The sequence below is a fragment of the Puntigrus tetrazona genome, chromosome 23 (genome assembly GCF_018831695.1).
Source record: "Puntigrus tetrazona isolate hp1 chromosome 23, ASM1883169v1, whole genome shotgun sequence".
In the NCBI taxonomy this organism is placed as follows: Eukaryota; Metazoa; Chordata; class Actinopteri; order Cypriniformes; family Cyprinidae; genus Puntigrus; species Puntigrus tetrazona.
In genome coordinates, this window is record NC_056721.1 from 15,073,964 (window position 1) to 15,092,380 (window position 18,417).

At 38.5% G+C, this 18,417-nt stretch overlaps 3 protein-coding genes across 8 annotated transcripts in view; 1 reads left to right on the top strand and 2 right to left on the bottom strand.

The window, feature by feature from the left end:
- Positions 1-18,417, bottom strand: part of LOC122328902 (sushi, von Willebrand factor type A, EGF and pentraxin domain-containing protein 1-like) — a 502,117-nt gene that overhangs the window by 388,173 nt on the left and 95,527 nt on the right. The window lies entirely within an intron of this gene.
- Positions 53-3,547, top strand: LOC122328910 (alpha- and gamma-adaptin-binding protein p34-like). The gene is made up of 10 exons (XM_043224992.1): positions 53-244; positions 948-1,138; positions 1,217-1,313; positions 1,407-1,496; positions 1,572-1,655; positions 1,758-1,837; positions 1,939-2,029; positions 2,193-2,297; positions 2,855-2,904; positions 2,996-3,547. Exons 1-10 carry the CDS (start codon positions 151-153, stop codon positions 3,071-3,073), a joined length of 960 nt encoding a protein of 319 aa, XP_043080927.1. The 5' UTR covers positions 53-150; the 3' UTR covers positions 3,074-3,547.
- Positions 4,623-18,284, bottom strand: LOC122328908 (mothers against decapentaplegic homolog 3-like). Its single transcript, XM_043224990.1, has 9 exons — positions 17,896-18,284; positions 11,749-11,942; positions 11,505-11,630; positions 10,432-10,506; positions 10,302-10,352; positions 7,392-7,604; positions 7,132-7,269; positions 6,862-7,003; positions 4,623-5,670 (listed from the first exon to the last, which is right to left on the bottom strand). The coding sequence occupies exons 1-9, from the start codon at positions 18,096-18,098 to the stop codon at positions 5,547-5,549; spliced, it is 1,266 nt and encodes a 421-aa protein (XP_043080925.1). The 5' UTR covers positions 18,099-18,284; the 3' UTR covers positions 4,623-5,546.

Here is an 18,417-nt window from a genome sequence, read left to right on the forward strand (position 1 = left end):
TTTAACTCTAATTAAACTTTAGATTTTCAAGCAGGCGCGCGCGCAGACACGGAAGTAAGTTGAGGTTAGAGGTGAAAGGTTTTCTGGAGGTGGTTGACAGCAAGTGCTAACTTTCATTAGGAGCTGTTTTTAAGTGTCCAAAAGCTTAAAATGGCAGATGATCAAGGAGATGAAGTACTTCCTCTGCCTTGTATCTTAGTCACAAGTTGTGATTCCAGCTTTAAAGAAGAGGAGCTCGTTAGACGTGAGTATAGGGGGGAAATCTATTCTACACTTGTTAGCCTCGATGCTATGCTAACGTTAGCTGTCAACAAGAAACATTCATCGTGTTGTCTCTTAATTACAGGTCAAAATGTGTCGACCGCGATAACGGTTTCATTGTTAACCGCATAACATATACTATGCGTTATTGTATTTTGTAACGGTAGCATAAAAGCAATATTTTTTTTTTCTAGAGATTGCCCTTTTGTCATCTTACAGGCTTTTCTTTTTTTTGCTGATTTCATGTAACATGCATTGTTTCGTAAACCTAACAGTTGTCACGTTTGTTGCCGTTATCAGTAAATAAACTTAACACAGTCCAACTGGACAATACATGTGAATTATGAGTGATGCTGTTATTGATACAGAGCTAAAATATACAACAAGTGTGCAATATATGTACATAACGTTAGCCTGGTACATTTGGCACATCGATTTTTAATCCTTATGCCCAAGCTAGTGCTTTATTTTAGAACACTATATGGATTTTATTTTTATTCTTTACGTCTTGTGATTCTTTGTGTCCAGCAGGCGGCAGTATTGAACTTCAGTTAATTTGAACATCACGTCTTACTTTAGAGAGAGTTTTTACTAGTATTTTTATTATTATTATTATTATTATTATTATTATTATTATTGATATCAAACTCACCTTGCCAGCAACAGTTTTTAATGTTTCATTTCAGAGATATTGGGCTCAGAATCACTACCTCAAGCTACCAAGACAGAGGAAAGAGTTTCTTGGTATCCATGGACAATCAACAACAAGTACTACACAGCAAACGTCAGCCTATGTGTCGTATCAAGTCCATTCGACATGAATGCAGAGGTTGCCCGGTCTATGCAAGCGTTCATCATTTACTTTGACAGCAAAACTGTGAGTTATCAGCGTTGTGATCGTTTTACAAATCATTTCATAGCGCGCATGCTTGCTTCAGCTCTCTTCGTATTTCAGAAAGACGGCCTAAACAGTGTCAACTCCTGGTTATCAGTAGTGGAGGATTTGGCTCCAGAAGTGCTGATCCTGGTGTGTGACCATGCGCGCGACAGTGGTGAGTGTGCGTTTTTGGTGCTACCTGTTTGTTCGGTGGTTTGGGTGCAACACATGCAGTTTTGTTCAATTCGGTGTAAATACGCCATCGCAGGTGTTAGCAAGCAAGAGGCCCAGCAGTGGTGTCTGGCCCATGCCTTTGAATTAGTAGAGCTCAGCCCTCAAGATCTGCCCGATGAAGACGGTGAGAGACAAAACAAAGTTTAGTCGCCGTTATGCATGTGAATCATTTTGTTTATAGTCTTTGCGTACCCCTTAGATGACTTCCCAGAGTCCACTGGAGTAAAAAGAATCGTTCAGGCCCTCAATGCCAACGTGTGGTCCAGCGTCGAGATGAAAGATGGTGAGATTGTACTGCTTTAATGTGAAGTATACAATGGCATCTGCAACAAATCATATTCGTATTCAATTAGGTTTCCTTTTAATGATCATTTATTCCTCTCAGAGCACAGTCAGGGATTTGGGCTAATGAGCAGCCTGGTGGCCTCTCATCACAACAACCCACGACCTAGTCAAGAAACACTGGTTAGCCGTCTAATTGCATTGTTCTTTGAAATACGTAGATTAATGTAATGTAATGTAATTGACAGTGTTGTTGTTACAGACACTTTTTTTCTTGTTATTAGTCCTCTCATTCCCCATCCAACAGTACAGATGAAGGCACTGAGAGCCAGAGAGCAGAGAACAACCAGAATAATGCAGTAGATTCAGCAGTCGGTAAGCGCTTTTGTGAAGGGCCGATATATTTATTCTAATTTTGGAGGTAAATTAATGGTATGACAAAATAAGATATTAGCATTGAGGACAAAAAGCCATTGTTTGAAAAATGACTTGTGTGCAGTGTTTGATGTAATATTTGTTTGATTAAAATCTGTCACAGATCCCATGATTGACATAGACATACAGGAGTTGGCTAATCTAACAGCTGGAGATGCAGATGTGGAGAATTTTGAGCGACTTTTTACAAAATTGAAAGAGATGAAAGGTACACACACATATAATGTCAAAGACATTAAGATGTCAAAAGAAATTTACATAAGTGATTTTATGTCCATAGAAATCACTTTAAATGTAGATAAAGTGTCTACTTTTAAGGTTTCAAATAAGTTAGGACTAAAATGTCAAAATAATGTAAAATAGTGTCATTCAGTGTTAAACAATATTCATGTAAAAAGTCAAACGTTGTGCTTACTTTGACTTGTACATATTAAAATATATTTAAAAAGAAGGAAGCATGTTACACATATTAGCCAAAAATTAGCCAATTTAAAACTAATTAGTATATTGTTTGAAAGGAATTCATGTCATAAATAGATTTTTGTTGTAAATATTCCTGACAAGATTGTTATACTGAATGACATTTTAGTAGGTAAATCAGGTAAAATGTGTGAAAAATGAAAACAAAATGGCAATTTAAACAGAAAAGTTGTGTGTGTGTGTGTGTGTATGTATGTACCTGTATAAAGACAGTTCTTAAAATAATTCACTGAAAGACTTGTTTTCACAAATAACATTCATATTCTCAAAACGTTTTATTTATAGACAAGGCCTCTTCATTGCCACATGAACAGAGGAAAGTACATGCAGAAAAGGTAATGTATCTTTAATATTATCTCATTAATTCTACTGCTAAAATATTTAAAATCTAAAAGTTGCATTAACAGTTGAATCGCCCTCAAACAGGTCGCTAAAGCTTTCTGGATGGCTATTGGTGGAGATCAAGATGAGATTGACGGCTTGTCGTCAGGAGAGGAGAGTTAAGGCCCTTGCTTCCAGCGTTGATACTCAGCCCACCCTTTGAACCCCCAGCCATCCCAAATCTGCCCAGCCCAATCCCGTCCCGTCCGAGAAACATGGAAGAGTGTGGGCAAAAAAAGGCAATGGAAATTTTCACGAAACTGCCGTTACTCTGGCGTCAGTGTCCAGCACCTCAATCAGGCAGTAGAGTGATTATGGGCTTTTGGCTTCAAACACTGTAATCGCAGAGCCGTGGGACGGGTTGCAGGGGGGCAAGATTAACTTGCCTGTTCTCTGGCGGTGTCAGTGCAAGTCTGCAATCACATACAAGGACGAAGCCTATGGTTCTGTCAAAAGAGTTGTAAATCAAATGACGGATGAGCTGACAAAAGTGGATTGTTTTTAAACTTTTATTTTGCCGATGTAAGTCACAATTACGGACTAAGCTTGTGCATGTCATTAGCTCTTCATCAATTAAAATAACGATCTGTCGAATCAGTTTTGATGTTCTTTTGTTTCGTTTGGAAATACATTTGTCAAATCCGTTTGACACGATGAAATCATTCTTCACGTACTGTAAGACAAAGTCTGAGCGTTGCTCTTAAAACATTTTATTATTAAAACTTACATAACAAAAGTCAATATGACAGTGAATGCGAGAGAAGTAAGCGGTGAGTGTCACGTTACAGAAAAGCATAAAGGAAATTCAGGGCAAATAAACTAAGCACCAGTTTCAGTATATGAATGAAATTACTGACACGATAAGCGGAGAAAGTTGTATTTGCTTTCAAATCAAGAATGCAAGAAAAAAGCATATAAACAATATTCGGCAAAAGGACAAATCTGAAACAAAAACAAAAACAGACCACTGTGTGCTTTGGCCCTGATGAGTCGAAGATAAAGATTTAACAGCAAAAAAAAAACAGCTTGGGGGGAATCAAACACAAGCGTCAGTCGTTCAATGAAACATCAATTTAATTTAAAAAAATCAAGAGATTGTCAGGATTTTTATAATCAGAATTCAGAGCAGACATCTAATAATAAAATGAGAAGCATGCTTTTGGACTGCTGATGCATGTTAAAAGCCAGACCATGCATTAAGTGAGCCGCTGAATGTCAGTACTAACAAATCAAGGGATCCGAATAACCTGATGAGCAAAGGGTCCAAGCGTTCAAGAGCTGCCAGCAGTACTCGCCTTCCGTTTTTTCAGTGGAAAGTTTTTTTTAAGCCACTCAGAAATTACTGACAGTAAAATAGCGTGGTATGAAGCGCTGTTAGTCGTTCACGTGAGTTCGAGCTCAAAAATCAGTTGAATGTATTGACAGTCCTGAGTTATAGACATCCCTTTCACGCGCCAATCACACGGAACAAAATCAACGAAAGAACAATTGAATCAAGCGATGAAAGAGAAAAAAGTTGTGACTTATGGTGGTCACGTTAATGGTTCTGTAAATGTTCACAGGGAAAATCCAGTCATTCGATAGGAGTTTGTGCGATCACACGAAAGACTGATGCTAAATATAATCACAACATTGTTGACAGAAGACATTTTTGCTGATGTGACCATTTTTGTGTTATATCTATGACATGGATCTTAATTACAGTACCCTATGGCAGCAGTAAAAATATACTTTCGCAATCTCCGTTCAGTTTATAATGCAAAAATACTTAATACAAAATGTATTTGCAGAGCATAATTCAAACGGTAACCATCGAGTTCAAAAAAAAAAAAATGGCACTATTAGCTACTAGCATTTGTCACTGACAAATTTCCAATGCTATCTTTTTGTTCAAACCATCACTGGGTGCTTTTCAAAACAAGTGCTTTCCATAATCAAGGCTAAGTACCTCTGTTATAACTCTACACACTCAGTTCCTGTATACAAACCCGGTCGACCGTGCATATGAGACCAAAGGCAATCACATTATATATTGACCTCTCCAGCGCAGTGCAATTTACTTACACACAAACAGCTCCCCGAAGCACTAGCTTCAGGCTAAACATACTGTAAAAGTTCACACAAGACCCCTTCACTGAAGGTGGTGGAAACAAAGCACTCTTTGAGGATGTTTATTAATCTAAACAATCATATTCAGAGCCCAAGATTGTAATACCTTCAGATCAAATTAAATGTGCGATACACTTCTTGATCACAACAAAAATGGACAAAAATCAAGATTTCGTTATCACATTTAAATTCACAATGAGGAGAACGCCTCATTTCAAACTCGTCGCGCTGAAGAAATATCATCCGTGCTCCTTGAGTGTCGTTGTCCAAAGTGCTTCGACTGTACTTGTCTATTTTTGCCCCCAGCAAAATATTAGGATCTTGTCAATGATAAAGTGACGCTCTCGAGGAGTCCAGCAGGTGTTCGTCTTCCTTCTCCCTCCCCCCTGTCCTTGGTTTCGCTCTTTTTGTTTGCTTGGCATTCAGCAGCAATAGAGGATGTCGTTAGAAAGGGTATGGTTACGTGAAACGGGCCGAGGTTTTCGTCCTATGACACGCTGGAGCAGCGGAGGTTCGGGGAGCCCATCTGAGTGAGCACCTTGTCCAGCCACTGCAGGGGGCCGTTGAGATGCAGCTCTATCCAGCAGGGGGTGCTGGTCACTGTCTGCCGCCTGCGGGAAGGAGAATCTGGGTCACTAATGTGCTTCCATGCCTGCCGAGCATTTTTAACAAACTACAGAGCAGCCAGGAATATCCGTTTACATAATCAAAGGCAGCCATTAGCTTTTTGTGTGCTACTGTCACAGAAATAAAGTGATTAAACCTCATTCGTTTTTAATACCTAGCATTTGAGCACAGAGCACTCGATGAATGGATTTAGGAAAGCAGGTTCCACCTTTGCATAAGCAGTAAGATAATACATGAATGGTAGAAGTGAGTAAATCTTATTTTCATTTAGAATAACTGTTTTCTACTGTAATATATTTGAAAAGCTGAATATTCTCTTTTTATTCTATTCCTAAGCGTCACATGATCCTACAGAAATCATTATAATGTGCTTATTTGTTTTTTTATGGCTAATTGTTTCGGGTCAATGGTAAACAGTTATTTTTGGCCAAGGAAAACACAAGCCTTTTTAAAAAAAGAAAAATTTTCCAGGACAACAACAAGATTTTCTAGGACATTTTACATTTTCTCTCTATTTCCATTTGTTTTCCAGGACTGGAAAATTGGTCATTAATTTCCCAGGTTTTCCAGGATGCATGGAAACCATTGACCGTCATTCTTTTTTTTTTTTTTGCGGAATTTTGCATGAATTAAATCTAAATAACAGAAAATAATAATGCACCATGTGTCCTTGCTGAATAAAAGCATTTTTCTTTCAAAAAAAAAATTTTGATCCCAAACTGACCCCAAAAACTATAACTATTATACAAAAGTAAAAATGAGAAAAAAAATCACAAACTTTTGAACAGTAGTGTAGCGTGCTACCTGTGATGACTGAATTATTACAGGATAGAATATAACCTTCAATAATAGGAATATATGTAATTTATTGCAGAATATTAAGATGTATTAATGGTTACGCTTTATTTAAAGGCATCCTTGTTTACAGTGAAATAATACAATTAAGCACTGAGTAATATTAATTACCTACAAGTACTACTTACTACATGGTTAGTTTTAGGATTAGGGTTTGTTACAAGCTTGTAATTATGCACAATTTATTGTTATTATAATAGTAAGTACATGTAACGTGTAACTAGGACACCTTAATGTAAAGTGCTAACGTATTCATTTTGTTCAAAAAAAAAAAAACTGATCCTAAGCTTTTGAACGGCAATGTGCCTTGATTGGCTCACCTGTATTCTGCCCCAGCCTTTGTGAAACTCATGCGAATGGTACACATACGGGTGAGCTGGTACACGGCCTCAAATCCCTGATTCACTGATTGGGCCAACAGAGCCGCAAACTCCTGATTATTGAAAATCTTCAGATTACAGCCTGAGGCGAACACAAATATATATGGTTGAGCGCTATGAAACGGTACGAGGAAGTCTGACACTAGAACATGTTCGAGTGACTCACAGGATGTATGTTCAACCAATCAGTACACAGACGGGCTGACTCACCTGGAGGAATCTTACATACTGTGGCTGGGTGCCAGCCATACCGCTGGTTACAGTTGGGACTCTGGACGAAAATAGCACTGTCGCTCAGGCACTCGGCAAACACCTCACCTCCGATGTAATATAAACGCACACCTCGGCCTGAAAAAAAGGTTATGAGGTTAAACAGATACAGCTAACTGCACAAACTGCAATTGCAGTATCTTCCAGTATTTGGTGTTATATTTATATATATATATATATATATAGCGAGCTGAATGTACCGATGTGTCTGCGTGTCAGCTCCACGGCTGCATTGCGGTTGACGTTGGACAGCAGGCCCAGGCAGAAGCGCTCTGCGTTAGAGGGGTCCGTAAAGCCATCTACGGTCAGAGACGGTTGGGAGGCGTGGAAAGTCTCGCCCACACGCTGATTCAGCTCGTAGTAGGAAATCGAGCACCAAAATGCGGATTCACAATATGTTACCGGCTGCAGATCTAACATACACGCGCGCACACACACACACACACACACACACACACACACAAAAATGGGCATGAGAAAAGATCAGAGTTGCAAAACAAGCGCAGAACAAAGATAAAGTGTGAAAGAACAGGAAAAGCTCTGGACTTTGGATTCTGGTGTAAAATCAGTGTCACATTGTGACAGAATGTGGCCCTTTGAAAACAGCGGGCCGTCCATGTGAAATTGGTTATTTGTTATTTTTACTGCAGGGCCTCCTGGTGTCTCTGCAGAGATAGAACAACCCAGAGACAGGATATTATTATTATTATTACATTACCCTGGGCTGACTGAGAGGACAGAAACAAAAGACCCTTTTCTATGAGGTTTCCTCTTTTACAGCTAAGAGGCAAAGCCTGGGACTGGGGCACACTAACCACACACATGCTTCATTGTGACACGAGAGAGAACAAACACAAACACAGATTCAGCGATGGCCTGGATAGCGGCTTAGATTAAATATTTACTGTTAAATAATTGTTCTAAATTTGTCTTTTATAAATGTACATTTATTCGACATATATATTTTTATACTACACTATATTATATACTAATGTATATTAAAATAATCGCTGCTTTCCATAAAATATTAAGCAGCAACAACTGTTAAACAACTGTTGATCATAAGAAGAATTATTTCTTGAGCACCAAATCAACATATCAGAATGATTTATTTAGAATCACGTGACACTGATATGCCCGGAGTGATGAAAATTCAGCTTTTATCCACATTTTTCCTGCCTTCCTTTCTCGTCCCTGTCCAGCTATTTTTAACGGTACAAAACGGTTCGTTTTGCTGCTTGACATTGAAAATTGTTCTGTCCAATCATGTTATTTCAATGTATTATCTTAACTACGGACAAACTGGTGTCTAGTACAAACGGTTTACTACACGGTGTTATTTTCCTCGTTATTTCCATCTAGCGTCTGAACGGAAGCCTCACCAAAAGCTTACTTCTGGGTTCAGGAAAAGGTGTATAAAACGGATCGTTCTGGTCCATGTTTTTGATTGGTTGAGCTGTTGTAAAATTCTCAACAAACACACGTTTGTTTATGTCTTTTAGTTGCTCGGCAACCACTTTGTTCACGATCACAGACATGTATAACATTTCTGAGGGACTCGTTGTTTGGAGGAAGATAATGTTTAATACACTTTATTTGCTCTTATTTATTTTGTGAAACCTTACTACGCATACAGAATATTAGTTCCATAAAAGCAATAAGCCCCATGAAGCTGAGGTTTACATTGAACTCATAACAGCTAAGGGGGTTATGAATTCACTGTAAACCACAGCTTCCTGGGGCTTATTGCCTTATTCTAACACTGGTATAAATTACATTTCAAACTACATTACAACAGAAAACAATAACACGGTAATAACATTCCAAAATATTTGTACACATAAACACATAAAAAATCTTGCCAACCCCAAATGGTAACAACTAGATGATTTTGAAATTAGAACAATTATATTTGTGTGCATTATAAATGACTTAAATAGCTAAATATCAGTTTTTCTACGTCTTACAGTAATAGAGGTTCAAAGATGGCTGTTGTCAACTGTCTTGTGACCAAAGAAATTGAAATCTGAAAATCAGCATTATCATCACACAGTGTGTTTGCTGCTACGACCTACGTTTACTGACCAACCAATGAAAACGTGAGGTGAAATCAAGCATTACCTCAAGCTCATCTCCCTTCCTCTTTCGCTGCTTCCACTTTTTTTGAGCTCGGACACGACTACAACTGCCAAAGTGTGATTCATCTTGCTCTTTTTGTTTGCCACTAGAACACGCCGATAACATTTTATTCTTCTATAGAAAAGTGCATAGGAACTCATGAGTCAGTAGGTGTCATAGTACAATCAGCATTAGAGTCGGACCCAAGTTTGTAGAAGGCTTAATGGCTGGTAATAATAATAAAAAAACATTGTCTCGTTTATTTAGGATAGTACAGAATGCTGGTGGCATTGCTCATGTTTTACTGGCAGTAACTCGATGTAGTGTTTTCTCGTGGGCTCACTGAAGTAGACTTCGGTTCTCACTAAATCATCTCACACAGGACCAGACAAGCAAAACAACGTTATGGAGATAGTATGTCAGAGATAATCCAGCTAGATTAAAATCACAGTGGGGTGGAGTACTGACTTCTGATTTCCGTACAGCCATACGTGAAAGGCACGAGGTGCAGCGAGGAAAACTTACGTTTTTCCACATGTTAGAATAATAGTAAAGAATGAGTAAATGTGTAAAAACATTTGGTAATCTATACCCCTTAAGGCCCATTCACACGGAGCACTTTAACTATAAAGATAAAGTTCTAAAAATCATTTTTAATATAAATGAATAGCGGAGTACACACCAAAAACGGTACTGATAAAAGGCACAGAGAAATTATATTGTTGGAATCATTTTCAGAACCATTTTTTCCAGGTGATGAATGATACAAACACTGACAGCCAATCAGAATCCATCCCGCTATCACGAGCTGGAGAATTTAAAGAGGCAGACATGAATGCGCTTAGAATAAACAGACGATATCGCTCGCTGGTGTGGACTCTAATATCGTTATCCTCATAGTTCTCCTGCTTGCTGTAAACGGGACAATCGGGGATCTTTATGAATGCGCAATATTTAGCTGTAAAACATTATGAATAAGTATCTGTTCTTACCTAGGTTGCTGTTGGCAGGTGAGACAGGGTTGGGTGAAAGGTTTGGGGAGCCTAAAAAACAGAAATAAGTAAGTACAGGCAAAATAGGAATCTGACAGTAACAACTTGTTTGTGATCTCAGGGCTCTTACCTGTGTCCATGCTGTGGTTCATTTGGTGGTCACTGGTTTCCCCATCCTCACTCAGGTAGCCCGGAGGAGGGGTCTCTAAAAACACAAACCACACGTTTATTATTATGAACCACACAAGACAGAATTTTGTCTCCATGCTGAACACATATTTAAAGATTTTTATTTAGTTATTTGGTGCCGTTTATTTATACAGCAGCCTTAAAGCTGCGGTCCGTAACTGAAAGTGAGTACACCATGAAGCCATTTACCAAAGCTCTTTTGACTTATTCTGAATCCAACGGATTCAACATAACGCTACACATCTGGTTTTCTCTAAACTACGTTCACTTATGATATATCAGACGTTAAATATTCACCACATTGTGCATTTTGACACAATTGTGTGTATCTGACCATTCAAGCACAATAAGATGTGAAAGTGAGATGAATTTGTGAGCTCATGCTGTCCGAGGCGGATTTCTGTGTTCATTTATCGCAGCTTCAAGTATGTATTGCTTTTTATTTTCTCATTCATGCATATTTCCTTATCACCCTAATGTGTCAATAATGTATTTACATGCCACAAAATAAACAATATAGGAAGATCCTTAACAATTGACACTTTATGTCCTTGTCACAATATAAATTGTCATAACTTAGATCCAACCATACCAGAAATAGAACTAGAAGAACGACATGCTTGGATTTCCCAACCAATTTATTCAGATGCCACACTGTAAATGTGTTGTATAGGGAGAAGGTTTACATGAAACGAAGAATTCTTTTACTCAAATCATGTGAAACACTTTTAACAACAACAGTGTGATGTTACCGGTCATGAGATCAGCACTTTGATCTCGCCTCGTCTTATTCGTTTTACCAACTTTGTTAAGATGCCAGACTAAACACTCTGATTTTGACAAAACAGCTTCGACGAACTGAGACATGACAAAGTAAACACAAGCAGATGTGTCTGTGAACTAGCGTGTGAGTGTGTGTTAGAGTGAGCAATGCTTGCTGTGTAGTCCTGAGGGCATGTCTGGGTGAAAGTTAATGTGTGATTTTCAGAGAGAAAACAGAAAACATGTTTTCACCCGGTATATAGTTGCTCGGAGGCTCGATGCCCGCTGGGAATATGGTGTTCTCGGGGATGAAATCATCCAGTGGAGGGAAGTCTGTGGGGATGTCAGCATGCCGAGGAACCAGGACTGGAGGCAAAACTGAACAACACACACACAAGAAAAAAAAAAAATCTATCAAATTGGTTTCATACACAAAACTGATTATAGAAGCAAACGGTCTTTGAATAACCAGAGGTGAAACACCAGCAGGGCTTACCTGGTGTCTCTACACGCTGATAGTGGTAAGGGTTAACACACACCTCATCCTTCTTCATATGGAAAGCAAACTCACACAAGTCTACAGCACGCAGCTCGTGGTGAGACTGCAGGTCAGGCCAGCGCCACAGCCGGCAGTAGATCACGTGGGGAAGGCCTTTTCTGTGAGATACTTGCAGGCGGCCATCCAGGGACCTGCACAAACAATCCAGACAATGAGACAACCAGTCCCATAGAAGTTGCCAATTATTTCATTAGTCTAACTTCTTCGCAATAAAGCTATTGATTAAAAAAGTTAATAAAATCTGAAAATTAATGATTTTCATGTTGATCAGTTTAGTCCATTCTTCTATGTCTTCTGATGCTGAAAAAAAACAAAACAGTAAACGTGCATCATGACTAAGAAAGAAATAAAAAATAACTGACTGTTATGAGCTGGTTCTTAATATTAAGTATCTTCCTTTTATTATTATATAGCCCAGAATGAAAAAAAATTATATAGTCAGAATGGGAAAAAAATAATAATAATAATTTAAAAAACAAAAGCTAGTAAGCATTACTTTTTACTTAGTGCTTATGAGATCTAAATCAGTGTAATTATTTTTTGCATACTATAAAGTGTAATTAAAATAACATATTCTAGATACATTTTTACTGAATATATGTTTCTTATTACTAGAGAAAGTAAATAAAGTAAATTGTAAACTTGTAAAACAAAAGTCTGAAACAATTAATTGGTTTTGTAATAACAATAGTTATAATAGTATCTTAAACTGCAGCAGATTTCCAAAAACTTAATGTACCTGATTACACTAATGTACAATGATATTAACGTGAAAGCCCAATAAATCTTGCCCTGTGAGTCTTTTAATAGGCTTGCACGAGGTCAACCATTCATTTTTCGCAGAAGTGGGGATATTCAAATGATGCAAGAACCTAATTTAGAGGAAAGTGAACCAGGCTTTATTTTTCATACGGTAGAGGTCACCGGCTGCGAGCACGAAAGCCACAGAAAAAACATGAATCATCTTCATGGTATTGTGGTCTATGCTTCACGACAGCCGTTGCTAATGAATTTCAACGCATTAATGCATTTTCACCCTACATTGGGATTATCCTAATTCTTTAAAAATGCTCAGACTCGGGGGACTGACACCAGATGAACAGAAAGCGAGTGAGTGAATTTAGAGGAAATACCAGGCTTGAGTTCAGGAGGGGAAAGACGGCGAGGCAGAGCAGACAGCAGACCGAGACGAGCGCCTGAACACTTTTCCAGTCTAATGTTTACCTATTCATTCAGCTATGCACCAGCAGTATGAATGCCAGCATTCTGCACTAGAAATCTCCACTAGGAACAGATGACATCTGTATTCGCCAGACAGAGAAACAACAAAAATTACTGCATCGCCTACATCATCTTTTCTGTAATAAATTCAGCTTTAAATAATAATAATAAAAAAAATTGTATAGTAGTGGATGCTTAGGAGATGTTAATTTATCGTAACGGAATAAATGAGATGTACAGTAATAATAATTTAAGACTCAATAATATTCAAACATCATAAAATTAATTATGAACATTTATTTAGGCTGAAAATCACAACGTTGAAGAAACATTTTGTGATTAAATGGTCTGTCACTCAAACTATTTACATTTAAATGGCTATTTGGCTCTTGCGTCATTCTAAAAAAAAAACTAAAGATGCATTTTTCCCATAGAACACAAAAAAGATTTTATACAGCACTTTTCCAGACAATAATAGTTCATAATGAACACATCTGTCTTTAAGAATCACAACCGTTAACAAAAAAAAGCATCACAAAAGTGCTCTATAATGACTTATGTGCTACATTTCAAGCATACTAAAGCCATTAGCTTACTGTGAAATTTAAAGCACTGCTTTTTAAATTGATTAAAATTTTATTTAAATTACACAGCTTCTTTTATTGCACTGAATCAGACTGGATGTCAATTATATAATTAAAATTACCAGAAGGCAAGATTTTAAATAAAGTAAAATCTCAGGACCCTTGCACCCTGACTATGAAGTCTACGAGTTGCTCAATGATTTTATTAAATAAAATAAGTGAATAACAGCTTTAAAATTTAGGTTTTAGGTGAACCCTTTCTTACATTCGCTCTCTTTAACATTTAGGCCTACGCCATAATAGCATTTTATTAATTAAGTTAGCCAACTGCACGTGCGTTCAGTCCACCATCAGACAAGACACAAAAAGCTGTTGACCAGACCTTCTGCGAGCTTGCAACCTGACAAAGAGAAAACAGACTATCCCATTGTCTGATTCGGTCCACAGAGACAAAGCAAAGTCCTGGAGTCTCCCACAGTCCACAGCTCAGCCGAAAACAGACCCACGATTTCAATTCCTTCTGTTCAAAGTCGAACTGACCCCCAGACTGACCTGAAAGTCACACACAGCAGAACTCATTCACCCTTCTGTCAAAGCCAAGACCGGCCGTCTTTCTATCTCACCCCCTCCTATAAACACACACTGCCTCGCTAAAATCAACACTCGCGTAACAACCCGACCGAAACCACAAATCAACGAAACAAATTAAAAAAATGAAATAAAAAGCATGCCAGAGATTTGTGTGAGTGTGGCTCACCAATAACCTCAGCTTTCCACTTTAAGCAGCAGTGTTTGTTGTCAACTCTCTCACATATCACAAACAATCTGCATCTGTGGAGTCACACTAAATCCATTAGCCATCACCATGGCCCCTAAAAAGGCCCCTGACCTCAATTCTAACCCTTTTTGCCGCTGAATGTTTTATGTCGTTGACCAATCCGTTTAGGGAAATTGCTCTATAATTGTCACTGTGCTAAATTATTACTGTAAGAGACAGATCAGAAACTACACTTAGAATTTCACACATTTCACGCTCAGATGATACGCCTTTATTAAAAGACATTTTCAGCAGTTAGAATGTGTCACTTTGGTTAGTAGCTTTGAAAATATCTGTTTGAAGAAGCGAGTGGAGCAGGAAGCAGCATAACCTCAGAGCCTATAAGCAGGTGACGATTTCCTGCTCTTGTTCTGTTGCGCACATGCGTAGCCTTCCCCTTGCCGCCCAGATAGCCACTAATGCAGAGAACATCTAGAAGAACGGAGAACAAATCAGTAGGGGCTGCAACAAGACCTCACAGACTGTATGACAGCGACCGAGTACGTTCAAACCTTTTACGCTCGACCACAATCCATGGAACAACCCACACCCTCCTCCAGACCTTGCACTGCATTCTTGATCTTTGAATAACCGTGCAGCATAGTGTGCTGAATAAACACACTCTCAGCCGTGTTTAAAGTACTGAGAAAGTCTGTCTTAGTGCAAGTGGGTGAACAACGTTTGGTGGGGATTGGCTTACTATATACAGATTTTGTCATAAAAAGGGCTGCTTGATAAAGCGGTGAATACATGAGATGCCGCAAAGAAGCATAAACATTAATTTCCTGTGTGAAAGCTTCTTTAAAAGGGGCAGGATGTATGTGGTCAAACTGTAGAACGCCTAAATTAAACAACACAATAGTCAAGCACAGTATGATCCTGTCACTCTTTTAAGTAAACTAGCTCAGGATACTGAAAATGCACTTAGTACACTAATAACAATTAGCAGAGATAGAGGTTTTCACTTTGTTGGTCGTCTCAACTATTGTCAAGAAATGTGTCTTGAGGTCTCTCTAGGTTGTCTAATTTTGAACATTGTAGCAAATATTTTTTAAAAAATTAATAAATGAATTGCCCAAAAAATTAACGTTTGCTGAAAATTCATCTTCAGTCTATCAAAGATGTAGATGGGTTTCTTCATTGTTACACTACTGGGAAATTTAGCACTATCATCACCTGCAACGAATTCTCTGCAGCGAATGGGTGCCATCAGAATGATAAAAACATGACAGTCAATTAACTGATGCTTGTGAAGTAAAAAGCTGCATGTTTTTAATAAATAAATACATCATTAAGACTTGCTTCTACCTACATCAGAGGCTAATCATAATATTGCTGTATCAGGCGTAAGAAGTCATCTCATCTGAATCAAGAGACATTTTATAAGAGAAATGGTCTAAAACAGTAAGGATACGTTTTTTTCTTACGAACACAGAACTTGTCACTACACAAGATGCAAACTGATGGACTTTAGTCATGTGGATTATTGTGATGTTTTTAATCAGCTGTTGAACTCTCTAACAGCATCCATTCACAGTAGAGGACCCACCGATGAGCAAGCGATGCAATGCCAAAATGCCTTGGATGGCCTGAGGAAAAGTACATCTTAAACATCTTTTTTTCATTTTTCATTCCTTTAACAAAAAGAACAAAAGCAAAATGGAGAACAAGCTAAGAAGAAGGGACGCCAGTGAAATACTAGCGGTAAGCAAGCACAGTGACCTGCCATAATCTCTGATCTATAAATATGGAAAACAGCTGGAAGACGAGATAAGACACAAACTGATACATATTTTTCGCGGACTAAATTCTCCAGTCATAACTACACAGATGGTAAGGTATGCACTTACGTGGTCAAGTATGTAACCCCATGCTCAAATGCCGCTTGCTGATATCACAGCTATTTATTAACACTATGTTAGTCACCAGGGGATTCCCACTGAGAGTGACCTTATTCTTACCCATTTATCTGTTTGAACAGACCTGCATGGACCAGAAGCATTATTAACATGACTTATTGGGTACATGACTTTTTGACATCATTAGTAATGATGGGAAAGTAATCAAAATGCATATTCTATTATTATTTTGGCTTCCAACCATCATTGTGCTTCATTCCATGTTTAGGGAACTCAATACAATTCTTCAATTATATTTTGCCGTTAACAATTCAAAATTATTACCTAAAAATGACATGTACTCTGCATATAATACTTATTAACGAGTAAAAATATGCATATCGCGGCCCACAAAGCCACAAAGGCTGTAGGGCTACTAATTCTCCAAATCCTTTTACCCATGACAAAATGTCCTGAGTACAATTGGATATAACTACCACAGTGGTTATGATATAACAAGCTTTACCCTCCTCCATCATCACCACCACCATCTAGGCACAGGGCACAAGTACGCCATTCACAGACAAATTTAATAACACAAAACGGTTTGTAATCTACCCAATATCTTTAAAATTGCATTTCAGAAAGCCATCGCATTCACTAGTTGCAATGATTTGTTTAGACAGGTTACACTTAACTACTAACCATTTACTAAATGGTGATACTCTAACATTCCCGATCATTCCTGACATATACCAATAAGGTTTGCAATCTGTAAACTGTAAATAATGCGCAATCCAGCTATCAAAATTAATATTTGTCAAAACAGCCCCAGTCTGCCCCAGATATCGCAGACTGTTATATAACAACAGCTTGGCACACAGTGGTGTTTGGTATTTTATTCACGTATACGAGCCTGGACATTTAACTTCATCGCAGCCGTCTAAACTGTCTGTCTGTTATGAATCTAGTTACGGGAAGTTTACGGTTATCTATATAAGCTTTCGAAACCAACTGAACAGTTAAAAGTAACCAGTGTTTTTCACCATACCAGCAGGAGAGACAGTCGAGCTAACTCAGCTGACAACCGCCGGCGTGAATGCTAACAAACCGAGACTATTTAACGCGAAAACCTAATATTATAATGATAACCAAAACATTTTTATTCTCTAGATGATGAAGGAATCTAGACTTGACACTGAAAGCAACGGTGCAAAGCAATAATGGCTTTAGCGAGCTAACGTTAGTCAACTTACGCGCGCACTTAAGTGCAACTGTCAAAAAATGTGAAGGTTTACTGACTAATGAAACATCTTAAAAGGCTCACAGAGTACTCGACAACACATTAACAATTTAAGCAGTGCTAAAAAAGCTTGTTAAATGAGAATGGTGGCTGGCGTGCGCTAGTTAGCAGCGTTAGCTTCACAGTTCTTGGTTGTATATGGAGGTGTCTCAAAAAACTAGTGAGCTGTCTACATAGACACCTTGTTTGTGAACCGAATTTGCTTTCAAAACGCGCATATGATCCTCAAAATACCATCGAGGTAACGTAGGCAGCTCATTATGTTTTGACACACAGCCTGCAGTATCTCTGTTTATATATATATATATACACACACGTTACCTCGGTATAGTGATGCATTTGGTGGTGATATTCTGGGTGGTGATGGCCTTCTCCAACTCCTCCAGCTGTCCTGTCTTCTTCAACTTCTTCACCAGACTCTTCACTGCCTTTTCACACCATTTCTCCTCCTGTCCGTTCTGCTCGCCCTTCTTCCAGCCCAACAGTCTCTTCACAATCGGAGGCGTGAAAGGTAATATAGACATCTTTAGTAAATCGGCAACAGCTCCGAATATATTCCTTATCAGCGAACTGCAAAGTCCTATGCTTTTAAAGACGTGGCGTCGATGGACCTGTGAAATGGCCAGATAAAAACGAATGGAAAGTTTATGCCCATAGAGTCAGATTGGCGGATGCTTTTCAGCCCCTCAGGTCTGTGGAAAGTGAACCGCACAGAGATGAACTCCAGAGACTGAGCGCTGTCTGGACCCGCCCCTCCTCTTCCTCCTACTCCATACTCCCACTCTTTAGTTTAGATTTTAGACGTAAAACATCCATATCTGATTCATTCCTTAGGCAAAGATA

Excerpts from the sequence above, each read along its gene's own strand:
- LOC122328910 (XM_043224992.1), top strand. The coding sequence starts at position 151 with ATGGCAGATGATCAAGGAGATGAAGTACTTCCTCTGCCTTGTATCTTA. Across the intron at positions 1,139-1,216 it reads TTTACTTTGACAGCAAAACT|AAAGACGGCCTAAACAGTGT; the intron begins GTGAGTTATCAG and ends TTCGTATTTCAG. Across the intron at positions 1,314-1,406 it reads TGACCATGCGCGCGACAGTG|GTGTTAGCAAGCAAGAGGCC; the intron begins GTGAGTGTGCGT and ends ACGCCATCGCAG.
- LOC122328908 (XM_043224990.1), bottom strand. The coding sequence starts at position 18,098 with ATGTCTATATTACCTTTCACGCCTCCGATTGTGAAGAGACTGTTGGGC. Across the intron at positions 11,631-11,748 it reads TCAGCGTGTAGAGACACCAG|TTTTGCCTCCAGTCCTGGTT; the intron begins GTAAGCCCTGCT and ends TGTGTTGTTCAG. Across the intron at positions 5,671-6,861 it reads AAGGCTGGGGCAGAATACAG|GCGGCAGACAGTGACCAGCA; the intron begins GTGAGCCAATCA and ends TCCTTCCCGCAG.